At 44.0% G+C, this 26,407-nt stretch overlaps 1 protein-coding gene across 2 annotated transcripts in view; it reads right to left on the bottom strand.

Moving 5' to 3' along the window:
- Positions 1-522: 522 nt before the first annotated feature.
- PIGG (phosphatidylinositol glycan anchor biosynthesis class G (EMM blood group)) overlaps positions 523-26,407 on the bottom strand; it is a 178,308-nt gene continuing 152,423 nt past the window's right edge. Inside the window, exon 13 of one of the 2 annotated variants that reach the window (XM_075128893.1) lies at positions 523-644. In XM_075128893.1, the coding sequence (XP_074984994.1) occupies positions 578-644 (67 nt within the window). In that variant the 3' untranslated portion in view covers positions 523-577. Of the gene's footprint in view, positions 645-21,047; positions 26,400-26,407 lie in introns of those variants that run through there. The other variant, XM_048851464.2, reaches the window with a different exon arrangement.

Genomic DNA, 26,407 nt, shown 5'->3' with positions numbered 1-26,407 from the left:
AGGAAAGGCACAAGAGCTTGGAAGGTGTGTAGGTGAAATTACTTTGGAGCAAGAAGTGCTGTCAAATGCATATAGTAAATTGGAAGGATTGAAAAAAATCCTCTAATCTTCCAGTTACAGTAATGATGATAGTTCTAACAATAGTAGCTACATTTTCAGAGTGATATTTTTTCATTACCATTTCCTTAAGACAATTTCACCCCTCCCCCAAATTTAGCCAAATAGTCTCTTCAAAAAGGATTATTTCCCTGTCATATTCAGGTCTTTTGAATTATCCACTGAAAAAACATGTAAAGAAAAGTTTTCTCTTCATTCACAAACATCTGAAAGAATTTTGCTCAAAATTTACAGAGAACAAGCATGGAAAATTACAGCCCAAAAGATGAAAGTTTCATAATCTGGTGTGTGTGAAACCAGGGGATTATGGAAACTGTTCTGTAACATTTACAAAAGTAGCGTGACTTCTATGCATATGCACACTGGATTCAGAGTTCTTCACATTATTTTAGCTCTTCAATTGCTCTCTGCTGTGGCACTGATCCATGTGAAGTATTAACTATTCTCAGGTCTCGCCATACTAACAGGGTTGGTCTTCAGGGTGACGGTTCATGAAAAAGCACATAATAAGACAGAGTGAGGGGTCCCTAAAGAGCAGAAAGTAAACACAGAGTCACAAGAGCAGCCATTGGCAGTTTGCTCAGAAGCATGAAAGCCTGAATTGGCAACACTGTAAAAAATCCACTTTGATCAGTATTTCTTACATTGATCTCCTCCTTCCTTGAATCACTACCCTCCAGCTTCTTTTTCTCTACCCAAGCCATCCTCCCAATCACACCCTTTGTCTCTTTCTCCCCTGTCATCTTCACGCTCTTACTCATACCAGAACTGGGCAAATCAAGCACAGGAAACCTATTTGCAAGTTATTTGTGAACAGACTTCAACCTTCTACTCATTTGGTCATTAGTCAATGACTGCTTTCTGCAAGCAAGCAGCAGGCTGAAGTGTGTCTATGGGCTTTGATTGTTGCTTCAGGCATTAACTACCCTTGATTTGCTCTCCTTGATCACGTTAATGTCCCCGGACTGGATGACTCAAACCCAAAGTGTGTCCAACCATCCCATGCAGATTCCTGCTGCTCTTTCCCATTGTCATAAATATAAAGGGAAGGGTAAACCCCTTTAAAATCCCTCCTGGCCAGAGGAAAAATCCTCTCACCTGTAAAGGGTTAAGAAGCTAAAGGTGACCTCGCTGGCACCTGACCAAAATGACCAATGAGGAGACAAGATATTTTCAAAAGCTGGGAGGAGGGAAAAAAAAAAAGGCTCTGTGTCTGTCGGTACGCTGCTTTTGCTGGGGATAGAACAGGAATGGAGTCTTAGACCTTTTAGTAAGTAATCTAGCTAGGTATGTGTTAGATTATGATTTCTTTAAATGGCTGAGAAAAGAACTGTGCTGAATAGAATGACTATTTCTGTCTGTGTGTCTTTTTTGTAACTTAAGGTTTTGCCTAGAGGGATTCTCTATGTTTTGAATCTAATTACCCTGTAAGGTATCTACCATCCTGATTTTACAGAGGTGATTCCTTTACTTCTATTTCTATTAGAAGTCTTCTTGTAAGAAAACTGAATGCTTTTTCATTGTTCTCAGATCCAAGGGTTTGGGTCTGTGGTCACCTATGCAAATTGGTGAGGATTTTTACCAAACCTTTCCCAGGAAGTGGGGTGCAAGGGTTGGGAGGATTCTGCGGGGAAAGATGTGTCCAAACTACGTTTCCCAGTAAACCCAGTTAGAGTTTGGTGGTGGCAGTGGATATTCCAAGGACAAAGGATAGAATTAATTTGTACCTTGGGGAAGTTTTAACCTAAGCTGGTAAAAGTAAGCTTAGGAGGTTTTCAGGCAGGTCCCCACATCTGTACCCTAGAGTTCAGAGTGGGGGAGGAACCTTGACATGGTGGCAGAGGTGGGATTAACCTGAAATAATTTTGAGACAATTTGAGATTTTTTGAACTAGAAATACAGATTTTAAAAAAGAAACTTTTTTTTTCCTTTGGAGCTGCTGGAAAGCAGCTTGTTTTTTCTCTGCTTTGGGGCCAGAGAAGAGACAAAAGGGGATTATCTTTGTGAATTGCAGGTTTTCTTTGCCTGGAGGCAGGGTACTTAACTCTTGCAGGGAAATTCAGTCTTGGTAAACCAGAAGTTTTTTTCCCCTAAAAGTAAATAGGAGGGGTGTTCTACCCATTTGCCTGGAGACAAAAGTGGCAGGGGCTTTTTTTTAGGATTTTGATTTTTTTTTTTTTACAAGGAGCACCAGTTTGAAAAGGAATTTTCTTTCCTTTAGGCTGCTGGTAAGCAGGTTTCCAAGTAGTTGGAGGTTTTTTGCTTTGATTTGGGGCCAGAGCAGAGACAAAGGGAATTGTCTTTTTCTGTAGGCTGACAATCACTATCAGAGAATAGGTATCCTATTCCAGCACAGCAAAATTTTACAGCCAAGTTTGGTTTATTTCTAAACCTCAGGTGTAAAGTTAGTTAAAAACAGAGGTTAGGATGACAAAATCCACAGCTCGACAAAAGCTGGAATTAGCCAGATTTCAGGCTGAGGAAAAACAAAGGAAACATGAAAGACAGATAGAACTCATGCGGCTGAAGAAGGAGAGGGGGAAAAAGAGAGGAAGCATGCACTGGAGATGGAGAAGGCAAGGGCTCAGCAGAATATACCAACCAACTCTAGCAATCCTTCTCCAGGTACCACTCCCCATCCCAGAAAGTTGCCTGCCTATAAGGCAGGCAATGATACTGAGGCCTTCTTAGAAAACTTCGAAAGGGCCTGCCTTGGGTACAGCATCTCTACAGACCAATACATGGTAGAGCTGAGGCCGCAGCTCAGTGGACCCTTAGCTGAGGTAGCAGCTGAAATGCCTAAAGAACACATGAACAAGTATGAACTGTTTAAATCCAAGGCGAGAGTCAGAATGGTGATAACACCCGAGCAGTCTCGTCGGAGGTTCAGAGCCCTAAGGTGGAAACCAGACGTGTCATTTACCTGACAGGCCTACCACATTGGGATGCCTGGATATCAGGAGCAAGTGTTGAATCTCCAGTAAATTTGCCCTTCCTAATGCAAATGGAACAATTCTTAGAGGGGGTTCCTGAGGAAATAGAAAGATACATCCTAGATGGGAAGCCCAAAACTGTAATCGAGGCAGGAGAGATTGGAGCCAGATAGGTGGAGGTGGCAGAGAAGAAGAAAACTGGTCGCAGTTGGAGCAGAGACCAGAAGGGACAACCCCAGACCACACCCTATTACCGGGGGCCGCCCAAGGCCCCACCTACCTCCCAAAGAATCCTCCAGACACCTTATTGTCCCACCACCCCGTTCTCCAGCAACCCACCTTGCCCCAGTGACCTGTCAGCTGGATGATGTTTTAAATGTAACGAGCTGGGCATGTAAAGGCCAACTGCCCCAAGAACCCCAGCAGATTACAGTTCATTGCACCGGAATCACACCAGAGGTCTGCAGGCCCAGATACCTCCCAGATACCCTTGGAGCAGAGGGAAACTGAGTGTGGGCGGGAAAAAGGTCACCGCATGGAGGGACACCAGAGCACAAGTGTCAGCTATCCATGCTTCCTTAGTGGACCCCAGAGATCCCAGTGACGATTCAACCCTTCAAGTCCAACTCTTTCGATTTTCCTACAGCCAAGTTGCCTGTCCAGTACCAGGGCTGGTCAGGAACATGGACTTTTGCAGTCTATGATGATTATCCCATCCCCATGCTGTTGGGAGAAGACTTGGCCAATCATGTGAAGCAGGCCAAGAGGGTGGGAATAGTCACCCGTAGCCAGGCTAAACAAGCTGTGAGGCCTAGCTCTGTTCCGGAAACTTCTATCAGGACCTGGTTAGAGGTGATGGACCCGGACCCCAGGCCAATGTCTGCAACAGCAGCAGTGGATCCAGTCCCAGAGACCCAGATGGAACCAGTCCCAGAACCGGAACCAGCGGAACAACCAACACCAGACCCATTGCCAGCACTGAATCCAGTACTTGCAACCTCAACACCAGAGGGCCCCACTGAACCTGAACCAGCAGCAGCCCATAACCCTATACAAGAGGCTCAGCCAGAGCCTGAACCCCAACATAGTGTCCCAGCGGAAAGTGGTTCACAGTCAACGGAAACAGCCCCATCCCCTACATCGCTTCCAGAGGGACCAAGCATAGGTCCACAATCCAATGAGGAACTGATGTCTCCAGCATCAAGGGAACAGTTCCAGACCGAACAGGAAGCAGATGAAAGCCTCCAGGGAGCTTGGACGGTGGCACGGAGCAACCCACTGCCTCTCAGCTCTTCTAATTGATCCAGGTTTGTTGTGGAAAGAGGACTTTTATACAAGGAAACACTTTCTGGTGGACACGAGGAAGACTGGCATCCTCAGAGACAGTTAGTAGTTCCAAATAAATACCGGGCCGAGCTTAGCCCACGATCACCCTAGTGGCCATGCTGGGGTGAACAGGACCAAAGACCATTTGTGGGGGTCATTCCATTGGGAGGGAATGGGCAAGGATGTTTCTACCTATGTCCGGTCTTGTGAAGTATGCCAAAGAGTAGGAAAACCCCAAGACCAGGTCAGAGCCCCTCTCCAGCCCCTCCCCATCATTGAAGTTCCATTTCAGCGAGTAGCTGTGGATATTCTGGGTCCTTTTCCAAAAAAGACACCCAGAGGAAAGCAGTACATACTTACTTTCATGGATTTTGCCACCCGATGGCCGGAAGCAGTAGCTCTAAGCAACAGCAGGGCTAAAAGTGTGTGCCAGGCACTAGCAGACATTTTTGCCAAGGTAGGTTGGCCCTCCGACATCCTCACAGATGCAGGGACTAATTTCCTGGCAGGAACTATAGAAAACCTTTGGGAAGCTCATGGGGTAAATCACTTGGTTGCCACTCCTTACCACCATCAAACAAATGGCATGGTGGAGAAGTTTAATGGTACTTTGGGGGCCATGATACGTAAATTCGTAAATGAGCACTCCAATGATTGGGACCTAGTGTAGCAGCAGTTGCTCTTTGCCTACAGAGCTGTACCACACCCCACTATAGGGTTTTCCCCATTTGAACTTGTATATGGCCATGAGGTTAAGGGGCCATTACAGTTGGTGAAGCAGCAATGGGAGGGATTTACACATTCTCCAGGAACTAACATTCTGGACTTTGTAACCAACCTACAAAACACCCTCCGAACCTCTTTAGCCCTTGCTAAAGAAAACTTACAGGATGCTCAAAAAGAGCAAAAAACCTGGTATGATAAACATGCCAGAGAGCATTCCTTCAAAGTAGGGGACCAGGTCATGGTCTTAAAGGCGCTCCAGGCCCATAAAATGGAAGCATCAGGGGAAGGGCCATTCACAGTCCAGGAGCGCCTGGGAACTGTTAATTATCTCATAGCATTCCCCACCTCCAACCGAAAGCCTAAGGTGTACCATATTAATTCTCTAAAGCCCTTTTATTCCAGAGAATTAAAGGTTTGTCAGTTTACAGCCCAGGGAGGAGACGACGCTGAGTGGCCTGAAAGTGTCTACTACGAAGGGAAAAGTGCTGGTGGTGTGGAAGAGGTGAACCTCTCCATGACCCTTGGGCGTATGCAGTGACAGCAGATCCAGGAGCTGTGCACTAGCTACGTGCCAATGTTCTCAGCCACCCCAGGACTGACTGAACGGGCATACCACTCCATTGACACAGGTAATGCTCACCCAATTAAAGTCCAACCTTACCAGGTGTCTCCTCAAGCTAAAACTGCTATAGAACGGGAGATCCAGGATATGTTACAGATGGGTGTAATCCACCCCTCTGGAAGTGCTTGGGCATCTCCAGTGGTTCTAGTTCCCAAACCAGATGGGGAGATATGTTTTTGCGTGGACTACCATAATCTAAATGTTGTAACTCGCCCAGACAACTATCCAATGCCACGCACAGATGAACTATTAGAGAAACTGGGACGGGCCCAGTTCATCTCTACCTTGGACTTAACCAAGGGGTACTGGCAGGTACCGCTAGATGAATCTGCCAAGGAAAGGTCAGCCTTCACCACACATCTCAGGCTGTATGAATTTAATGTACTCCCTTTCGGACTGCAAAATGCACCCACCACCTTCCAAAGACTTGTAGATGGTCCCCTAGCGGGATTAGGAGAATATGCAGTCTTCTACCTTGACGATGTGGCCATATTTTCGGATTCCTGGGCAGACCACCTGGAACATCTACAAAAAGTCCTTGAGCGCATAAGGGAGGCAGGACTAACTGTTAAGGCTAAGAAGTGTCAAATAGGCCTAAACAGAGTGACTTACCTTGGACACCAGGTGGGTCAAGGAACTATCAGCCCCCTACAGGCCAAAGTGGATGCTATCCAAAAGTGGCCTGTCCCAAAGTCAAAGAAACAGGTTCAATCCTTCTTAGGCTTGGCCAGTTATTACAGACTATTTGTACCGCAATACAGCCAAATCGCCGCCCCACTGACAGACCTAACCAAAAAGAAACAGCCAAATGCCATTCAGTGGACCGAAAAGTGTCAGAAGGCCTTTAACAAGCTTAAAGCAACACTCATGTCTGACCCTGTACTAAGGGCCCCAGACTTTGACAAACCGTTCCTAGTAACCACAGATGCGTCCGAGCGTGGTGTGGGAGCAGTTTTAATGCAGAAAGGACCTGATCAAGAATTCCACCCTGTAGTGTTTCTCAGCAAAAAAACCTGTCTGAGAGGGAAAGCAACTGGTCAGTTAGTGAAAAAGAATGTTACGCCATTGTCTACGCTCTGGAAAAGCTACGCCCATATGTTTGGGGATGGCGTTTCCACCTGCAAACTGACCATGCTGCACTGAAGTGGCTTCACACCGTCAAAGAAAATAACAAAAAACTTCTTCGGTGGAGTTTAGCTCTCCAAGATTTTAATTTCGACATCTAACACATCTCGGGAGCTTCTAACAAAGTGACTGATGCACTCTCCCGTGAAAGTTTCCCAGAATCAACTGGTTAAAATCGTCATTGAGATGTGGAAAATATTGTTAGTCTTTATGTACTTGGTAGTATACTTATAGATGCATGTATCTTATTAACTCTGTTTTTCCTTGAGCTCCAGGAAGAAATCCCAGTGTTTCACCCTAGCTGAGATTTGGGGGGCGTGTCATAAATATAAAGGGAAGGGTAAACCCCTTTAAAATCCCTCCTGGCCAGAGGAAAAATCCTCTCACCTGTAAAGGGTTAAGAAGCTAAAGGTGACCTCGCTGGCACCTGACCAAAATGACCAATGAGGAGACAAGATATTTTCAAAAGCTGGGAGGAGGGAAAAAAACAAAGGCTCTGTGTCTGTCGGTATGCTGCTTTTGCTGGGGATAGAACAGGAATGGAGTCTTAGACCTTTTAGTAAGTAATCTAGCTAGGTATGTGTTAGATTATGATTTCTTTAAATGGCTGAGAAAAGAACTGTGCTGAATAGAATGACTATTTCTGTCTGTGTGTCTTTTTTGTAACTTAAGGTTTTGCCTAGAGGGATTCTCTATGTTTTGAATCTAATTACCCTGTAAGGTATCTACCATCCTGATTTTACAGAGGTGATTCCTTTACTTCTATTTCTATTAGAAGTCTTCTTGTAAGAAAACTGAATGCTTTTTCATTGTTCTCAGATCCAAGGGTTTGGGTCTGTGGTCACCTATGCAAATTGGTGAGGATTTTTACCAAACCTTTCCCAGGAAGTGGGGTGCAAGGGTTGGGAGGATTCTGGGGGGAAAGATGTGTCCAAACTACGTTTCCCAGTAAACCCAGTTAGAGTTTGGTGGTGGCAGTGGATATTCCAAGGACAAAAGATAGAATTAATTTGTACCTTGGGGAAGTTTTAACCTAAGCTGGTAAAAGTAAGCTTAGGAGGTTTTCAGGCAGGTCTCCACATCTGTACCCTAGCATTCAGAGTGGGGGAGGAACCTTGACACCCATACTGCCCCTTATGTTTACAATACTGTTCTTATTCCTCTTGGGAACTCACTTGCCTTTGCAAAGGCGCACGCTCTCTCTCTCTCGTGTGCCTGACGCCCATCAAGGATTAGACCTTCCAATATGCTGCAGCTGGATTCAGTCTGCCTAACTGGCCCCAACCCTGTGAATGCATACATGTAGATCCTTCACCAGGGTTTCTCCATGTGCCTAAGGGTTTGCAGGACTGGTGCCTTTGATTTTTGTGATCCTTGGGACAGGGAACCTGTTTTCTAAGTAGTGTTGAACATACAAAGTGGAACAATTGTGCTCTAATTCTATTATTATTCAACATTTATAAGCTCACATAAATGAGCCTGGCATTCACATGATCAGATACATCCATAAATTTCTGCAGCCTTTACTGCAAGGGCTTGAAGTTTTAAGAACACAGTATCAGACAAGAAAGGACTTTAAGGATAGGGTTAAGAAGAGTGCTTAGTGTCTTTGCGGTCCCACTGACCTCACTGGGAGTGGAATTAGGCCAACTTGCAGTGCTTTAAAACACTCCATTCCAAAAATACACAAATGTTTGGTATTTGTATTTTATTTGAATGGTGTAGTTAAGAATAAATTAACTACCAATGAAGAGTATTTTTATTTAAACATTCAGCAACCTGTAAAACATTAACGGAGAAGCCAAGTTTCCTTTATACTTAAGAGCATTTTTCAGTCGCATACAGAAATGAATTATATAATGCTTTGCATCAAACAAATAGGAACACTATGTGATCTCAGGGCCTTTGTTTCAGATAATCTACATTTGTTGCACTCCATACAAATGAGCGCATTTACTGGAAATTGAGTGATTTCACATTACAGTTTTGATAATACAATTTTAGATTAGCAGTCTTTAAATAACTCGTTTACACCATGCATGTTCTCTAGCTATACCATTTTGTGCTGTGACCACATCAGTTCTTCCAAACACTCCAGCGTTAAGATGGGTTAGCACTTACATTGAAGGCTTTCAAGTACTTCAGGAAGAAATGCTGGTAGTTCAGCAGTTGATATTGCTCTTCCTGTATCTGTCCTGATCCCATATCTCTGAAAGGTATTGGTAGGGCACTCTGCTTCTGAAGGTGGATGACAAGTCTGGACCCTCTCTCGATGGTGTCTATGGGAGGGCTTTGGCTTCCTTGACCATGTGATGCTGCTCTAGGGAAGAGATGGGGTCCGCGTGACCAAGAACAGAGAGTATCTTTGGACACAAACTCACCAAACTAGTGAAGAGGGCTTTAAACTAGGTTCCAAAGGGGCAGGTGACAAAAGCCAATAGGTAGGTATAAAAAAAAAGGTGATAATAGAGGACTTTCTGTTGTGAGGGAATGGAAAACTACAGTAGTGTCATAGGAACAAGTAGTAAATCACTGGGGGAATCCGCTCACCATAGATGTCTATACGCAAATGCAAGGAGTATGGGGGGGAAAAACTGGAAGTGTTAATATATAAATTATGACTCAAGGGGGATCACAGACATGCAGAGCATGCAGTTGCATCCCTGACTACCTTGGCTAATAGGTCCATCAATGGCTATCTTCCATGAACTTACCTAATTCTTTTCTGAAGCCAGTTACAGAAAAGGAGTGAGCTACAGAATAAGGACAATGGACTTCAAAAAAGCAGTCTCTAACAAACTCAGAACTGGTAGATATAGTCCCAAGGGAAGAAAATCTAAGGGAAAAAGTTTGAGAGCTGGCAGTTTCTCAGAGACCATATTAAAGGCACATCAACAAAAGTATCCCCATGCAAAGGAAAGATAGGAAGAGGCCAATATGGCTCCACCAGGAGCTCTTTAGTAACCTGAAAATCAAAGAAGAATCCTACAAAAAGTGGAAACATGGACAAATTGGCAAGGATGAGTATAAAAGAAAAGCACAAGCACGTAGGGACAAAATCAGACAGGCTAAGGCACAAAATGAGTTACACCTAGCAAGGGATGTGAAAGGTAGTAAGAAGAGCAAGAAAAAGGCAAAGAAAAGTAAGTCCTCTACTGAGCGGGGAAGGAGAGCTAATAGCTGATGATGACATCAAGAAGGCTGAAGTGTTTAATGCCTATTTTGCTTCAGTCTTCACTAAAAAGGTTAATTTCCTCCTTTTAACAGGGTTACTGGCTTAGTGGATGGGGAAAGCTGTAGATGTGGATGCATCTTGATTTTAGTAAGGCTTTTGACACAGTCCCACATGACATTCTCACAAGCAAACTAATTGAGTCAACAACGTGATGCAGTTGCAAAAAAGACTAATATTCTGGGGTGTATTAAAAGGATTAACTCCTCCTGGATTAACAGGAGTATGTAAAAGGGAAGGTAATTATCCCCCTCTATTCAGCATTGGTGATGCCTTATTGGAGTCATATGTTCAGTTCTGGGCGCCACACTTTAGGAAAGATGTGGACAATTGGAGAGAGTCCAGAGGAGAGCAACAAAAATGATAAAAGGTTTGAAAAAACAGACCTTTCAGGGAAAGCTTAAGAAAACTGTTTAGTTGTCAAAAGGAAGACTGAAGGAGGACCTGGTAAGTCTTCAAATATGTTAAGGGCTGTTATAAAAATTTGGTTGATTGTTCTTCATGACCACTGAAGGTAGGTCAAGAAGTAATCAGCTTAATCTTCAGCAAAGGAGATTAATGTTAAATATTAGGAAAAAATCTAAGTGTAGTTAAACTCTGGAATAGGTTTCCAATCAAGATTGTGGAATCCCCATCACTAGAGGTTTGTAAGAACAGGTTAGACAAACTCCTGTCAGATATAATCTAGGTTTACCTGGATCTGCCTCAGGGGATGGAATAGACAATCTATTGAGGTCCCTTCCAGCCCTACATTTCTATGATTAACCTTGGCTCCCTATCTGAATTCCAACTCTGGTACGCAGAGTAACAGCCGTGTTAGTCTGTATTTGCAAAAAGAAAAGGAGGACTTGTGGCACCTTAGAGACTAACCAATTTATTCTACACTTTCCACAGTATGCATCCGATGAAGTGAGCTGTAGCTCACCAAAGCTTATGCTCAAATAAATTGGTTAGTCTCTAAGGTGCCACAAGTCCTCCTTTTCTTTTTGCGAACTTTGGTACTGTGATTATTCTGCTGCCTTCCCCTTGTGGTTTCAGCCTGACACAGTATATTTCTCTAGTGCCTGTCCTAAACAATCATGTAGTATTGCTGTATGCTGTTAAGCAGAGAAGGGTAAAGTGCCTCTTGGCTACCTCACAATGGTACTTGGAGACCATACCAATACAACTACACAACAAAAGACATTAAGGCAAAGTTAAGGTTGCAGACGCTGCCAGTGGTTTCAGTGTGAGAGCTAGAAAATGAAAAATCCAGGAAAAATAGGTTATTTCCTCTCTCAAACATAGCACTTTAATAGCTTCTCTCCATCCTGTGTCAGCCAACAATGATCCCTTCCTTATGTGCAGGGCATTGAAAATGTGCACCACACAATATTGGTTTTGTAGTTTGCTTCATACGTACACATCTCCGATACAATCGATTGCTGGGCCGTCTGTTAGGAAAGTAAATGGTCTGCTGGAAGTAGCACTAATATGTAGGATACTCCTTGAATAGGTACTTCTAAAAAAGTTAATAAAAATCAATCCAATGAAAACACCAGTCTACACAAGTAAGCCTGCCAGATCTCAGCGTTCACTTTAAAGCTAATGCTTGTTGTCTGTCTCGTTGAGCCTATCTTGAAGAAAATCAACCTGGTAGGCACTGGTTTTGGTTTACCTGTATCTGACGAGGGCTTCCAGTCTAGGTAACTTATTTCTCAGACTAGAGCATCACAAAATGCTGCCATTTTTGTTCAAACTTAATTTTTGCCTACATGCAGCAATGGTTTTTAAGAGCTCTCTTCGCTTGGCCCTGCCCACTAGGAGAACCAAGATGAAAACCTTCCTGAACAGCAACCACTTCCTCCCTACTGCTATTTTCTTGTTTCGCTCTGTCCCTGTTCTTCACCTCACTTTCACCTTCTATAATTTGCTTTTCTCTCTTGCTCCTCTCACAGTTCTTTATGTGTATAACGCCCGACACCCTTCTGAAGGGTCATTATGCTTCTCACAGCACTTTCCTCAGCTCTCCATCTGCCCAAACCAGACTGCATAGAACCTTCTGGTTTAAACATTCCATCCTCTTAAAGGGACATCCCTTGAAACATTCTACTTGCTAGCTGAATAGCAGCATAGAGGACAAAAAGAAAAGGAGTACTTGTGGCACCTTAGAGACTAACCAATTTATTTGAGCATAAGCTTTCATGAGCTACAGCTCACTTCATCGGATGCATACTGTGGAAAGTGTAGAAGATCTTTTTATATACACACAAAGCATGAAAAAATACCTCCTCCCACCCCACTCTCCTGCTGGTAATAGCTTATCTAAAGTGACCACTCTCCTTACAATGTGTATGATAATCAAGGTGGGCCATTTCCAGCACAAATCCAGGATTTAACAAGAATGTCGGGAGGGGGGGGTAGGAAAAAACAAGGGGAAATAGGTTACCTTGCATAATGACTTAGCCACTCCCAGTCTCTATTCAAGCCTAAGTTAATTGTATCAAAATTGCAAATGAATTCCAATTCAACAGCTTCTCGCTGAAGTCTGGATTTGAAGTTTTTTTTGTTGTAATATCGCAACTTTCATGTCTGTAATCACGTGACCAGAGAGATTGAAGTGTTCTCCGACTGGTTTATGAATGTTATAATTCTTGACATCTGATTTGTGTCCATTTATTCTTTTACGTAGAGACTGTCCAGTTTGACCAATGTACATGGCAGAGGGGATTGCTGGCACATGATGGCATATATCACATTGGTGGATGTGCAGGTGAACGAGCCTCTGATAGTGTGGCTGATATTATTAGGCCCTGTGATGGTGTCCCCTGAATAAATATGTGGGCACAGTTAGCAACGAGCTTTGTTGCAAGGATAGGTTCCTGGGTTAGTGGTTCCGTTGTGTGGTATGTGGTTGCTGGTGAGTATTTGCTCCAGGTTGAGGGGCTGCCTGTAGGCAAGGACTGGCCTGTCTCCCAAGATGTGTGAGAGTGTTGGGTCATCCTTCAGGATAGGTTGTAGATCCTTAATAATGCGTTGGAGGGGTTTTAGTGGGGGCTGAAGGTGACGGCTAGTGGCGTTCTGTTATGTTCTTTGTTAGGCCTGTCCTGTAGTAGGAGACTTCTGAGAACTCTTCTGGCTCTATCAGTCTGTTTCTTCACTTCCGCAGGTGGGTATTGTAGTTGTAAGAATGCTTGATAGAGATCTTGTAGGTGTTTGTCTCTGTCTGAGGGGTTGGAGCAAATGCGGTTGTATCGCAGAGCTTGGCTGTAGACAATGGATCGTGTGGTGTGGTCAGGGTGAAAGCTGGAGGCATGTAGGTAGGAATAGCGGTCAGTAGGTTTCCGGTATAGGGTGGTGTTTATGACCATCGTTTATTAGCACTGTAGTGTCCAGGAAGTGGATCTCTTGTGTGGACTGGACCAGGCTGAGGTTCATGGTGGGATGGAAATTGTTGAAATCATGGTGGAATTCCTCAAGGGCTTCATTTCCATGGGTCCAGATGATGAAGATGTCATCAATATAGCACAAGTAGAGTAGGGGCGTTAGGGGACGAGAGCTGAGGAAGCGTTGTTCTAAGTCACCCATAAAAATGTTGGCATAATGTGGGGCCATGCGGGTACCCATAGTGTGCCGCTGATTTGAAGGTATACATTGTCCCCAAATGTAAAATAGTTATGGGTAAGGACAAAGTCACAAAGTTCAGCCACCAGGTTTGCCGTGACATTATCGGGGATAGTGTTCTTGACGGCTTGTAGTCCAGAGGTGCCACAAGTACTCCTTTTCTTTTTGCAAATACAAACTAACACGGCTGTTACTCTGAAACCTGTCAGCATAGAGGACAGTATTGCTTCCTTTACAGTGTAGTCCTGTTATCTCACTTAACTCACCTGCTGCATGTGTTTTGCAAGCCACACAATTCTGTACCCATTTACCATCGCTCATAGTCAGGAAAGACGCATATCACCTCAACTATGTTCCTATAAAGTGCACTATACTGCAGTCTCCCTGCTGGTATGTTCATGTTTGCTTGCACTGGTGGTCTGCTACTTGATAGGTTCTGAGCCAATGGGAAACTTAAGGTTTGGTTTCTGTGGCTGCAGTCTCATGGGCATTGGTAGGAACTGGATTGGGAAACAGTGGAAGGGATTTTTTTTTAATACTTACAAAAGAAGGTGGAAATAAACTAGCCCATTTCAGAATGTCCTCATTAGAGGCACAAGCAGAAGAATCCTGCTTACAATCAAATCTCTTGCTGGGAAGTCTTCAATACTCTTGTCCAGAATTTGATTTAATGAGGACATGAATAACAGGAGGACAATAACCCCTCCCACCCCTGCATAAAGGCTGCCTGATTGCAACACCACACGGATGACATTTAGTAACAAGAATAATTCTACAAGCAGTATGAAGTTACACAAGAAGTTTTATTTATAACAGAATTCAGCTACTTCATTCAATTCATGGTATTGGTTTAACTTTGAACCGACCGACACCAACAGCTCTAGTCACCCGAACATCATAATGGCCACCCAGGAGCAGAGCCCAATGAGAGCAATCTGGGGTCCCCAGGCACACTGCAGCATAGGCCCTATAGGGTTTCAACCCTTGCACCAGGGCACCAATTGGTACATGAAGTGGCAATATCCTGGGTCCCCCCGTTCCTTCCCAAGAGGCAAGGGCAGCTGTATGGGCCCCGTCCTCCCCAACAGGATTGGCAGTAGGGACTTCCATTGATCAGGAGCAGCAGCAGGGTTGGCAGACAGATGGGCCTATTATGTACCTCAGCAGCCAGGGTGTGTCTGCTTGGATGGGGGCACAGGAGTGCAGGGCTCTTCCTTTCCCGCCTTACAGAGACCTGTGCTGGGCAGGGTTGGCAAAGACCCCACAGCAGTGGGTCATGGACTTAACATCCCGTCAAGGTGCATGGAGCTGTTCATACATCTCCAGTCTACTGTTCCAGGTTCTCCACAGATTTGGTTACACTTAATCATTTTTTCAAGCTTTACTTCAAAAGCATACCAGGTAGGAAGTTTGTTTTTAAAGCAGGCAGAGATTCTGAGGTCATCTCATGTTTCCAGAAGCCAGAGCCCTAGGCATGAGCCTATTGTGTCCATGCCTTAATCCAGCCTTGCCCAGCAACATTAACAAGTTGTGAGTAAACTGAGCTCACAAGCAGCATTGAACTAAGGGTAACAAATCAGATTTACCAAACCAGTAATTCTAATGCCTTCCCCTCCCATTACCACATCTGGGAACATACCCTCAACCTTCCCCAAACACCCTACCAAATAAATAGCTTTTGCAGCATGCCTACTTCAGATCAAAGAGGGGACCCAAGGCCCTCATAGAGAATGTCCTGCCAGCAGCCCCCTCCCTTTTTTTTAATTAAGAAGGGCGTTCAGTTTGAGCACTCCCATTCACCTCAGCTGTTGCAGTATGGCAGAGAAAGTGGTCTCAGGTTAGCGGTCCCATGCTGTTTAGAGCTTTTTAGGGAAAACATCCCTTTAAATTCCACCTGGAGACCAATAAGGAGCCAGCACAGACCCTGGCACGCGGGCGTCATTTGTTCTCTGGGAGATACTCTCCTCACTAAGAGATGCACCACTTTCTGCACCGACTTTTGTCTCCAAAAATGGCAGTCCGGTTCACCCCAGGTAGACCACATTGCGATAGTTTAACCTTGAGGCGCTAAAGGGGTGAACAACAGTGGCAAAGTCGCATCTAAACAGAAAGGTCACAACCTCGTGGCCAAGTGCAGATGATAAAAAAGATGACAGGGTTACAGCTGTAATATGATCATCCAGTAGCACGGCTGGGGTGCAAAAAGCACTACAAAGGCTATGTCTACACTACCTCTGTAAGTCAACCTATGCTACGCAACTCCAGCTACGTGAATAACATAGCTGGAGTCAACGTACCTTAGGTCGAGTTACCACAGGGTGTACACTGCAGGGGGGTTGATGGGAGCCTTACTCTTCTCTGGGGTAGAGTACAGGGGTCAACTGGAGAGTGATCTGCAGTCTTTACTAGACCTGCTAAATCAACCGCCAGTAGATCGATCTCAGTGTGTCAATCCCGGCTGTAGTGTAGACCTGCTCTAAGTTGCAAACTCTGGTGACCAATGGCAGACACTCCTTCAGAACAAGTGATATTATCTTGGCTATCTTCTGAGGCTGTTTTCCCCAGCATCCCCTCCACCTTGTCTGGGTTGAGCTATAGCCAGCACACTCGCATCCATGCCCCAATCTCAATTTGAGATTGTCTGAGCTGCTGAGCTGCATCCTTCTTCAAACTGGATGAGTGGATGAGAAGTGCACATTTGGGTGTCATCAGCACTCTGAAACACACCACAACCAATACCTCCTTACGAACTCTTCTCCGGGCCCCATGTGCATGCTGAACAGGAGAGTAACGAAATAACACCCTGTTATGTCCTACACCAAACAGCTTTTCAGGAAGAGAAGCTATTCCACACAGCTACCCAGTGTTCTCTCAAACGAAAGAACAAAGCCAACCAAAAGCAGTCAAGGTCAGCAGGTGAGTCAACAAAACTTTGTGATCAACAATATTAAAGGGACCCAACAGATCTTATACTAAGATAAATACTGGATCTGCCGGGAGGACATGGGCCAACTGAGACTCTCTACTGATGCTAGGACTTTTATTCACATTGACAAGGGTCAAGGACTTCAGAAGCACCTAGAAACAGGGAGTTGTCTTGTTACAACTTTCTCTACAATCACACCCATTCCGTCTAACGAAGGGCAGGCTGCCTACGGATAACGAAGATTGAGTGCAGTCTGTGCTCAAGAATGCACTGCTTGATGACACTCTGCACCAGCTAAGGACCCATCACTTCCCCACTTGCTTTCACCAGCTAGGAGAGGATGTAGATCCAAAGCATTGGTTGTGGGATGAAGTTCTCACATCTGCAGTACCTCAGGAAGCATTGCTGGCTGAAACTGTAGCAGACTAGTTAAGGCCTTTTTCCCCTCAAGACCTTGTTCTGCCACAACAGAAGCAGACAACTCACCCTTAATCAGCTTGACCTTATCTGTAAAATATGACATTTCCTTGGGATGGTGAGGACTCTGTCCAGCTACTGAGGGGAGAAAATCCAGATTGACCAGACTCACTATAACCTAAAACATCTTCTGTCCAAGATTTAGTGCATATTATGAAGGGAAAAGACTTTTTTTTTTTGGTGCCTCCTGCATAACCACAATGCCAATTGCAATAACTTTCTATGCCTCAACCAATCAGCCTCAGCATGAGATTTCCAGCCCCCACCCCTCTAGCCATCTTCCTCTTGCTCCAGAGGTCACGCATCATCTGTAAGCCAGGGGGACCTGTGACAACAAAGCCTCTGAAGAGGGCACCTGGTGGCCAGCTCCTCAATGGGGGAGGGCAAAAGTCTCAAGTCCTCCCAAACCACTGAGGAAACATCCTGTTAGTGGAACCTTTTCTTTGAGGGTGGACCATCAACATAGGTCCTTCACCCTGACCAGAGAAACAGGCCCCAACCCCAAAGTACAGGGGGCAGTGGTCACAGGTTTTAGACCCAATTGCCTAATCGCCAATTGCGATCTAAAACCCAGTTCCAGAGGAACTTCACATCCCCCAGTTGGCTCTCTATATATGGCTTTCATTGTTTCAACTCCACCTGATACAGACTTTAGGAACACGTTTTCAGTGGCATAACTCCTTACACAGCAGCTGAACATACATTTCACAAGAATATTAATGACAGGTATGACCGTGGCTTTCATTTAAGACCTCACATGACATTCTTTGGTAACCAGAATGTACATACCAGGATCAAGATATTCTCGTAACCCCCTTGCCAGGTGGCACTGAGGGGTTATTAGGGTCACATCCCATTTTACAAAACTGTCACTTAGTGATTACATGCTATCACTGAAGATGGGTAAAGATTAGGACTTCTGTTTCAATATCTCATGCAGTTTCAACGTCAATCAATGAGCCAGATGCCATATGTTAAGTAGAACTCCCCACTGAAATAAAGGGGGAATTTGGTTTTCAACACTGACAGCCTGATTTGCCTTAGAGTAAACAAGCAGGTTAAATGAAGGAGAGGACATTGCACAACACTGTTTTTAAAATTGATCTAGCACGTATCAAGAACTGTTGAACTAAAAAGGAGTATTGACCTAATGTGCCACATCTTCAATAGGAACCGAGAAAAGCTGGACAAAAAACGGCTATTTGCTTATAGTACTGGCAAGAAAAAAAAAGAGTCTTGTGGTCAGAACACTAATAGATTTCCTGAAGTTGGTACAACTAAGTCTGCACAATCATCATTCCAATACATTTGCCTCAGTATATCTGAAAAAGCAGCTATGCTATTTTCCACTCTACAAAGGCAAATCTCTGTAAAACGACGAGAAAAGGATTCCAGGCTGCTCCACTGATATCCCGACAGTTGCTCTCCAAACCTCTGTGAATACTGTGCATTTGAACAGCAACAAATCTCATGAACTTCAAGGTGCCAATTCAAAAGTATCAAATGTCGTTTTTCAAGCTGCTTTTCCTTAAAAAGAACCTCAGTCTCTTGTTGAAGTGCTTCTATTATTCTTGTTCAGACCCTTCCAAGGTCAAAAAGAAAAGGAGTACTTGTGGCACCTTAGAGACTAACCAATTTATTTGAGCATGAGCTTTCATGAGCTACAGCTCACTTCATCAGATGCATACCGTGGAAACTGCAGCAGACTTTATATATACACAGAGAATATGAAACAATACCTCCTCCCACCCCACTGTCCTGCTGGTAATAGCTTATCTAAAGTGATCATCAGGTGGGCCATTTCCAGCACAAATCCAGGTTTTCTCACCCTCCACCCCCCCCACACAAATTCACTCTCCTGCTGGTGCTAGCCCATCCAAAGTGACAACTCTTTACATAATCAAGTCGGGCTATTTCCTGCACAAATCCAGGTTCTCTCACATCCCCCCACCCCCATACACACACAAACTCACTCCCCTGCTGGTAATAGCTCATCTAAACTGACCACTCTCCAAGTTTAAATCCAAGTTAAACCAGAACATCTGGGGGAGGGGGGGTAGGAAAAAACAAGAGGAAACAGGCTACCTTGCATAATGACTTAGCCACTCCCAGTCTCTATTTAAGCCTAAATTAATAGTATCCAATTTGCAAATGAATTCCAATTCAGCAGTTTCTCGCTGGAGTCTGGATTTGAAGTTTTTTTGTTTTAAGATAGCGACCTTCATGTCTGTGATTGCGTGACCAGAGAGATTGAAGTGTTCTCCGACTGGTTTATGAATGTTATAATTCTTGACATCTGATTTGTGTCCATTTATTCTTTTACGTAGAGACTGTCCAGTTTGACCAATGTACATGGCAGAGGGGATTGCTGGCACATGATGGCATATATCACATTGGTGGATGTGCAGGTGAACGAGCCTCTGATAGTGTGGCTGATGTTATTAGGCCCTGTGATAGTGTCCCCTGAATAGATATGTGGGCACAATTGGCAACGGGCTTTGTTGCAAGGGGGGGTGGAGGGTGAGAAAACCTGGATTTGTGCTGGAAATGGCCCACCTGATGATCACTTTAGATAAGCTATTACCAGCAGGACAGTGGGGTGGGAGGAGGTATTGTTTCATATTCTCTGTGTATATATAAAGTCTGCTGCAGTTTCCACGGTATGCATCTGATGAAGTGAGCTGTAGCTCATGAAAGCTCATGCTCAAATAAATTGGTTAGTCTCTAAGGTGCCACAAGTACTCCTTTTCTTTTTGCGAATACAGACTAACACGGCTGTTACTCTGAAACCTTCCAAGGTCAAGTGCAGCAAAAAGTGGTGAAGCTGGAAAAGGTTTATTATGAAGTAGTTTTGAGATAGGAATAGCATACATTGGATACATAAAGCAGTCCACATTCTGACTCTGCTCATTCAGCTGTCCTATAGAATGAACCTACTTCTGGAGACCAATTTTTTCCTTACCAGCTAGAAGCCATAATACCGGAACTCAGGGAAAAGAAGACCACCATTTATCTATGGTTTGATATTTTCTGAATTCATTGGCAGCACCTCTTCCCCTTGTTTAAACTTCAGCAGGCTCAAGCTTTGGGCCTCACTCCCCGTTTCACCACACCAGGTCCATGCTGATGGAACTCAATGCCAAGCGCCGCAGCTGCAATATTTCACTTTAAAACCCTGAGTGAGACCCACAGCTCAGAAACCGAAGCCACCACGTTTTCTTGCCATATAGCCAAAAGGGAAGAGTTAGTGCCTGTGGATGGGTGATCAAAATGCCTCCTCTCACAGCTAAGGCCTGACAAGCCTAAACACCCTACTGCAACATGTAGAGTAGTTGTCCATCTGTTTCCCCCCAGTTTGATCTGCACACTCCCATTTTGTGCAGAAGTAATGCAACTGTGGGAGTTAGGGCTGGTCCAATCAAACTTTGTATTTGCAAACTGCTGTTGACTATCAGATCCTTCCAAACTGAGCATGCCATATTACAGCTGTGTCCTCTTTCATCTCACTTCCCAGGAGGCCAAAGGAAGAGTTCCCAACATATGACGATAAATTGCTTAGATTAGTATCTTCAGGCCAGAAGGGACTACTGTGATTATTCAGTCTGACCTCCTGCAGAACAATCCATACAATTTCAACCAATAATTCCTGTAGTGGAGGATTTTAAATTGATTTGCTAGACCCCAGAGGCGGCTTCCCCTCTAGTTCTCTTTCCATAGCTTTATGTGTTAGCCTGATGGGTAGAGGGAGAGATGCTCTAGGCCCCTGTAATTACATTCTATACTAAAATTAGGAAGTGTTGCTCAGGAATTTACCAAGTATAGAAGTTGGCAATAATCCCTATGCTGTTGCCAAGCAACAAATAACCAGAAAAATATTCGACCCGAGTATAAAGAGAATTCTCATTGTGCTGTGTGAGAGACACATTTTAACAAATACAAAATATTTCCAATATTCATCACTTCATAGTTAAAGCGTTTTTATTTAAGAAAGGGCAAAATTTCATTTTCTAAATACTCTAACACAGGTCACAATTAATGACGTTCAAGAACCATCAGTCTCTTATACAGTTTGCTCCAGCTGAACACCAGTTACTGAATGCCAACATTTTGAGATTGCCCATTCACAGAATTCGCATTATAGTGATTAAAATGGGTTGTTGGCTCCTTCTGGTAACAGAGATGCCATGTACCAGAATAGATGTGGCCTCTTTCTGAAACTCAGGGTGTCAAAGTTGAGATGAAGGTTATAAGCAACCCTAACAAATTGGCCATCAGCCTCAGGAGTGAATTAGAGGTCTCAAAAGCATTTATTTTCAAACTGATGCAGTCCAAGAGGGTACATCATCTGTTAAACCCATCACTATACCTCTAAAACTGCAATACTGATTGTGCCTATGTTACTACACAGGCTAGAGTGAGAGTTAAAAAATATGGAAAGAATATTTAAATCTAGTATAGTTAACATTGATTTGTTTTCTTGATAGTAGCTTGGAAAATGACAAGATGTGCATTTACTGTGCCACATTCCCTGGGGGCACGTTCTGAGGTTTCAGGCTATCAGACAAGTGCATCCAGAGCATAAGTAGGGAATCTGACACCTTAGTGCTTGAAACTGAATCTATTAGCCCAGAGGTGGGCAAACTATGGCCCATGGGCCACATCCAGCCAGCAGGACCCTCCTGCCTGGCCCCTGAGCTCCTGGCCCGGGAGGCTCACCCCTAGGTCCTCCCCCACTGTTCCCCCCTCCCCTGCACCTCAGCTCACTGCGCCAGCGACGCAATGCTCTGGGCGGCGAGCTTCTGCGCAGCAGAGCCCGGCCTGACCCGGTGCTCTATGCTGCGCGGTGGGTGGCTGGCTCCAGTGGGGTGCCACGGCTGTAGCGCTGCCAGCCACCGGTGCTCCAGGCAGCGCAGTAAGGGGTAGGGGGCGGGTGGGGGGGTGGATAGAGTGGAAGGGATGGTCAGGGGTGTGGTCAGGGCGGTCAGAGGGTGGGGAACAGGGTGGTTGAATGGGGGCTGGGGTCCCGGGGTGGGGGCAGTCAGAAAGGAGAGGAGGGGTTGGATGGGGCAGTAGGGGGCAGTCAGGGAGCAGGGGATGGTGGATGGGGCAGGAGTCCGGGGGGGGCCATCAGGGGCCAAGAAGCAGGGGGGGTTGGATAGGGGTCGGGGACTGGGCCACGCCTGGCTGTTTGGGGAGGCACAGCCTCCCCTAACAGGCCCTCCATACAATTTTGGAAACCTGATGTGGCCCTCAGGCCAAAAAGTTTGCCCGTCCCTGTATTAGCCCTTTCAATGCTCAAAGCTCTAATGCTTTCATAATGTGTGAAAATCAAACAGGTTAAAATCTAACTATACACGCTTAGTAATAAGCAACAACACATTCTAGAACTGAGCATTCAGAATCTGTAAAAGATTCATTACTTTGTCAGCCCTTAATGCTTCTTATTCATTGTGTGAAGCTCAGGAGAAAGGAATACAGAAGTCTCACACTCTTAATCATGGCATTCCTCTATGGGAGAGAATACTGCATTTATTGGAAAAAATGCAGACATTAAGAAAACTGCTAGAAAAACTGACACTGAATTACTGTATGTAACCCATCCACTGTTTTGATGAAAAGGTGAAATATGTACAGGGGAAACACAAATATCAGTTAAAGAATATAAGATCTTGTAAGTTTCACCAAGAAATCCTGTATTATCTTGCAATGACAATCCGAAAGGAAGGAAACTGTCATTACACATTATGGTGACTGCAAAGTTAATACCATACATTTACAGCATGTAAAACACATATTTCTCATTTTATAAAAGCCTGTTAGGCACTGGCATACATATTTACACAAATCTGCAATTTCAATGAATTCATGTTTATAGAATTACATATGTTTTAATAGAACTGAAAATATTTAATATCAGTGATTTGTCAGGTTTCAACTCTCAAAATATCTACCTATGTAGGCTTAGCATTACATATTGCCTTTACCTAGTAACCTTCTGTCATAAATATAAAGGGAACGGTAACCACCTTTCTGTATACAGTGCTATAAAATCCCTCCTGGCCAGAGGCAACATCCTGTTACCTGTAAAGGGTTAAGAAGCTCAGCTAACCTGGCTGGCACCTGACCCAAAGGACCAATAAGGGGACAAGATACTTTCAAATCTTGTGGGGGGAGGGGAGGAAGGGTTTTGTTTGTGCTCTTTGTTTGATCGCGGTTGATCTCTCTTGGGACAGAGAGGCCAGACAGAAATCATCCACACTGAGTCAACAGTGTGCTGTTGTTGCCAAGAAGGCCAATGGCATTTTGGGATGTATAAGTAGGGGCATTGCCAGCAGATCGAGGGACGTGATCATTCCCCTCTATTCGACATTGGTGAGGCCTCATCTGGAGTACTGTGTCCAGTTTTGGGCCCCACACTACAAGAAGGATATGGAAAAATTGGAAAACGTCCAGCGGAAGGCAACAAAAATGATTAGGGGACTGGAACACATCAGTTATGAGGAGAGGCTGAGGGAACTGGGGATGTTTAGTCTACAGAAGAGAAGAATGAGGGGGGATTTGATAGCTGATTTCAACTACCTGAAAGGGGGTTCTAAAGAGGATAGATCTAGACTGTTCTCAGTGGTACCAGATGACAGAATGAGGAGTAATGGTCTCAAGTTGCAGCGGGGGAGGTTTAGGTTGGATATTAGGAAAAACATTTTCACTGGGAGGGTGGTGAAGCACTGAATGTGTTACCTAGAGAGGTGGTGGAATCTCCTTCCTTAGAAGTTTTTAAGGTCAGGCTTGACAAAGCCCTGGCTGGGATGATTTAGTTGGGGATTAGTCCTGGTTTGAGCAGTGGGTTGGACTAGATGACCTCCTGCGGTCCCTTCCAACCCTGATATTCTATGATCTTCTCCAACCCATCCTAATCCAAGTCTCCAATATTGCAACCAGTATAGGTAAGCCAGGCAAGGCAGATTAGTTTATCTTTTATGCGAATTTTCCCTGTGTTAAGAGGGAGGTTTATTCCTGTTTTCTGTAACTTTAAGGTTTTGCCCAGGGGGGATCCTCTGTGTTTGAATCTGAATACCCTGTAAAGTATTTTCCATCCTGAGCTTTTTTTTTTAAATAAAATCCTTCTTTTAAGAACCAGACTGATTTTTCCATTGTTCCAAGACCCAGGGGTTTGCATCTTTGATCATTTTGTAACCAGTTGGTTATGAAATTATTCTCAAGCCTCCCCAGGAAAGGGGGTGTGTAGGGTTTGGGTGGGGGGATATTTTGGGGGAAGATGTCTCCAAGTGGTCTCTTTCCCTGTTCTTTGTTTAAAACGCTTGGTGGTGGCGGCAGTATACTGTTCAAGGACAAGGCAAAGTTTGTACCTTGGGGAAGTTTTTAACCTAAGCTGGTAAGAATAAGTTTAGGGGGTCTTTCATGCGGGTCCCCACATCTGTGCCCTAGAGTTCAGAGTGGGGAAGGAATCCTGACACCTTCCCATTAACAACCTCAAATATACATAAACAAGTAAGATTTGACTATTATTTGCTCCACACAATAGAAAAATATTTTTCAATTTACAGACCCACCTTAATCTTATGACTAAAATCCACAAGGTTACTTCAAAAGAATGTTATTCCAGTTTATAATGGCTTTTGGGACTGTGGTTTTAATGAATTCCCTTTAATATTTTATTGTCTAGCTAAAAGTAGCTATATAAAGACTGTTCCCAAAACCAGCATGTTAGGATATAGATATTCAGGCCTGTCTGTAAAGGCCTGTACTTTAAGAATTTAGGTGTATTCTTATCACTTGGCTAGTTAGAGGTATAAAAGAAAGAATCAAAATCACTGTCTGCCAGTGTAAGGTCCTTCTCTTACTGTGACAGTCTGAGGCCCTGTTCTTAGGCTAAGGCCTTTGGCTAAGCAGCAGAAGCAGCCATAAGCTAGGAAGCGAACAGTCACATCCTCACATTCCAAACTAGTCACATTGAAATAAGGTGTTATTGGGCTGTCAGGCATTATCAGGACAGGATTGTATTCCTATCACCTCCAGAGAAAGGGAGGCGCCTAGAAAATGTAAAAGGAAACTTAGTTTGATAGCATCCTGTCTGGCAAGAACTCACTTATCAATAGCTGGGATGTGAAATCCTCACTTCTGTATTGTTTTGTCATTATAGTTCCCACTTTGCTATTGTTTGTCTGTATAATCTCTGTCTGGTTCTGTGATTGTTTCTGTCTGCTGTATAATTAATTTTGCTGGGTGTAATCTAATTATTGTGGTGGGATATAATTGGTTAGCTAATCATGTTACAGTATGTTAGGATTGGTTAGTTAAATTTCAGTAGAATGATTGGTTAAGGTATAGCTAAGAATATTACTATATAAATTAGGGGCAAACAGGAAGTAAGTTGGGATTCGAAAATAAGGAAAAAGGAACTTGTATTTAAGCTTGCTGGAAGTTCACCCCAATAAACATCGAATTGTTTGCACCTTCGGACTTCGAGTACTGTTGCTCTCTGTTCATGCGAGAAGGACCAGGGAAGTGGGAGAGTGAAGGAATAAGCTCTCTAACACAGCAATTTTAGAATAACTGAAGAAATCTAAACTTAATGAGCACAGTTTTCACTTAGTTGAATGAGGACAGTCAAACGCGTCCCCATTTAAGGCCTGATACATCTCCCATTGACCAGAATGGGGGCTGGATCAGGCCTTTAACATTGAAGGCAATGAGTTGCAAGTCCATGACTAACAATGACAAAACACTAATAAGATTTCATTACTAAGGAAGTTCTTAATATTTGAAGCCTCACTAAATCAGATGGTAATGGCTGCACTGGTGAAGATGGTAAAGATCTGAGTTCTGAAATAACTGATAGAGAATAAGGGAGCTGTAACTAATGATGAAAAGGTGGGTTTATTCAAATTAAACATTTTGAAACATAAACCTATTTAAATAAAACAAGCCTTGTATAACATATGTTTTCCAACAAACAAAAGATAATTACATTTCACAGGATAATTTAAAACCATTATTTTCATTATATGACTCCAGTCTAACCAGCTAGTACTGTAATGACAGACTTTGGAACGATACATTCACTTTCAGTCATGGATTTTCTGAGACCGGTTCTGATCCATGGCTGTAAAGAACATGCAAACAGCAGCTGTGATGAACACACGCATTCCCTCATAAAGAAGTTTAGGTGAGAACACACTCCATATGAACAAGTGGTACCGTAGACCTGTTACCAAAATTATGTAGACTGTGACTGGAACAGAACATATCAGTGCATAGCAGAAACAGCCATGACCCATTGCTGCTGAATTCCTGTTAAA

Source organism: Caretta caretta, chromosome 5, assembly GCF_965140235.1.
Source record: "Caretta caretta isolate rCarCar2 chromosome 5, rCarCar1.hap1, whole genome shotgun sequence".
In the NCBI taxonomy this organism is placed as follows: Eukaryota; Metazoa; Chordata; order Testudines; family Cheloniidae; genus Caretta; species Caretta caretta.
This window is presented reverse-complemented; position numbering and strand designations above follow the sequence as displayed.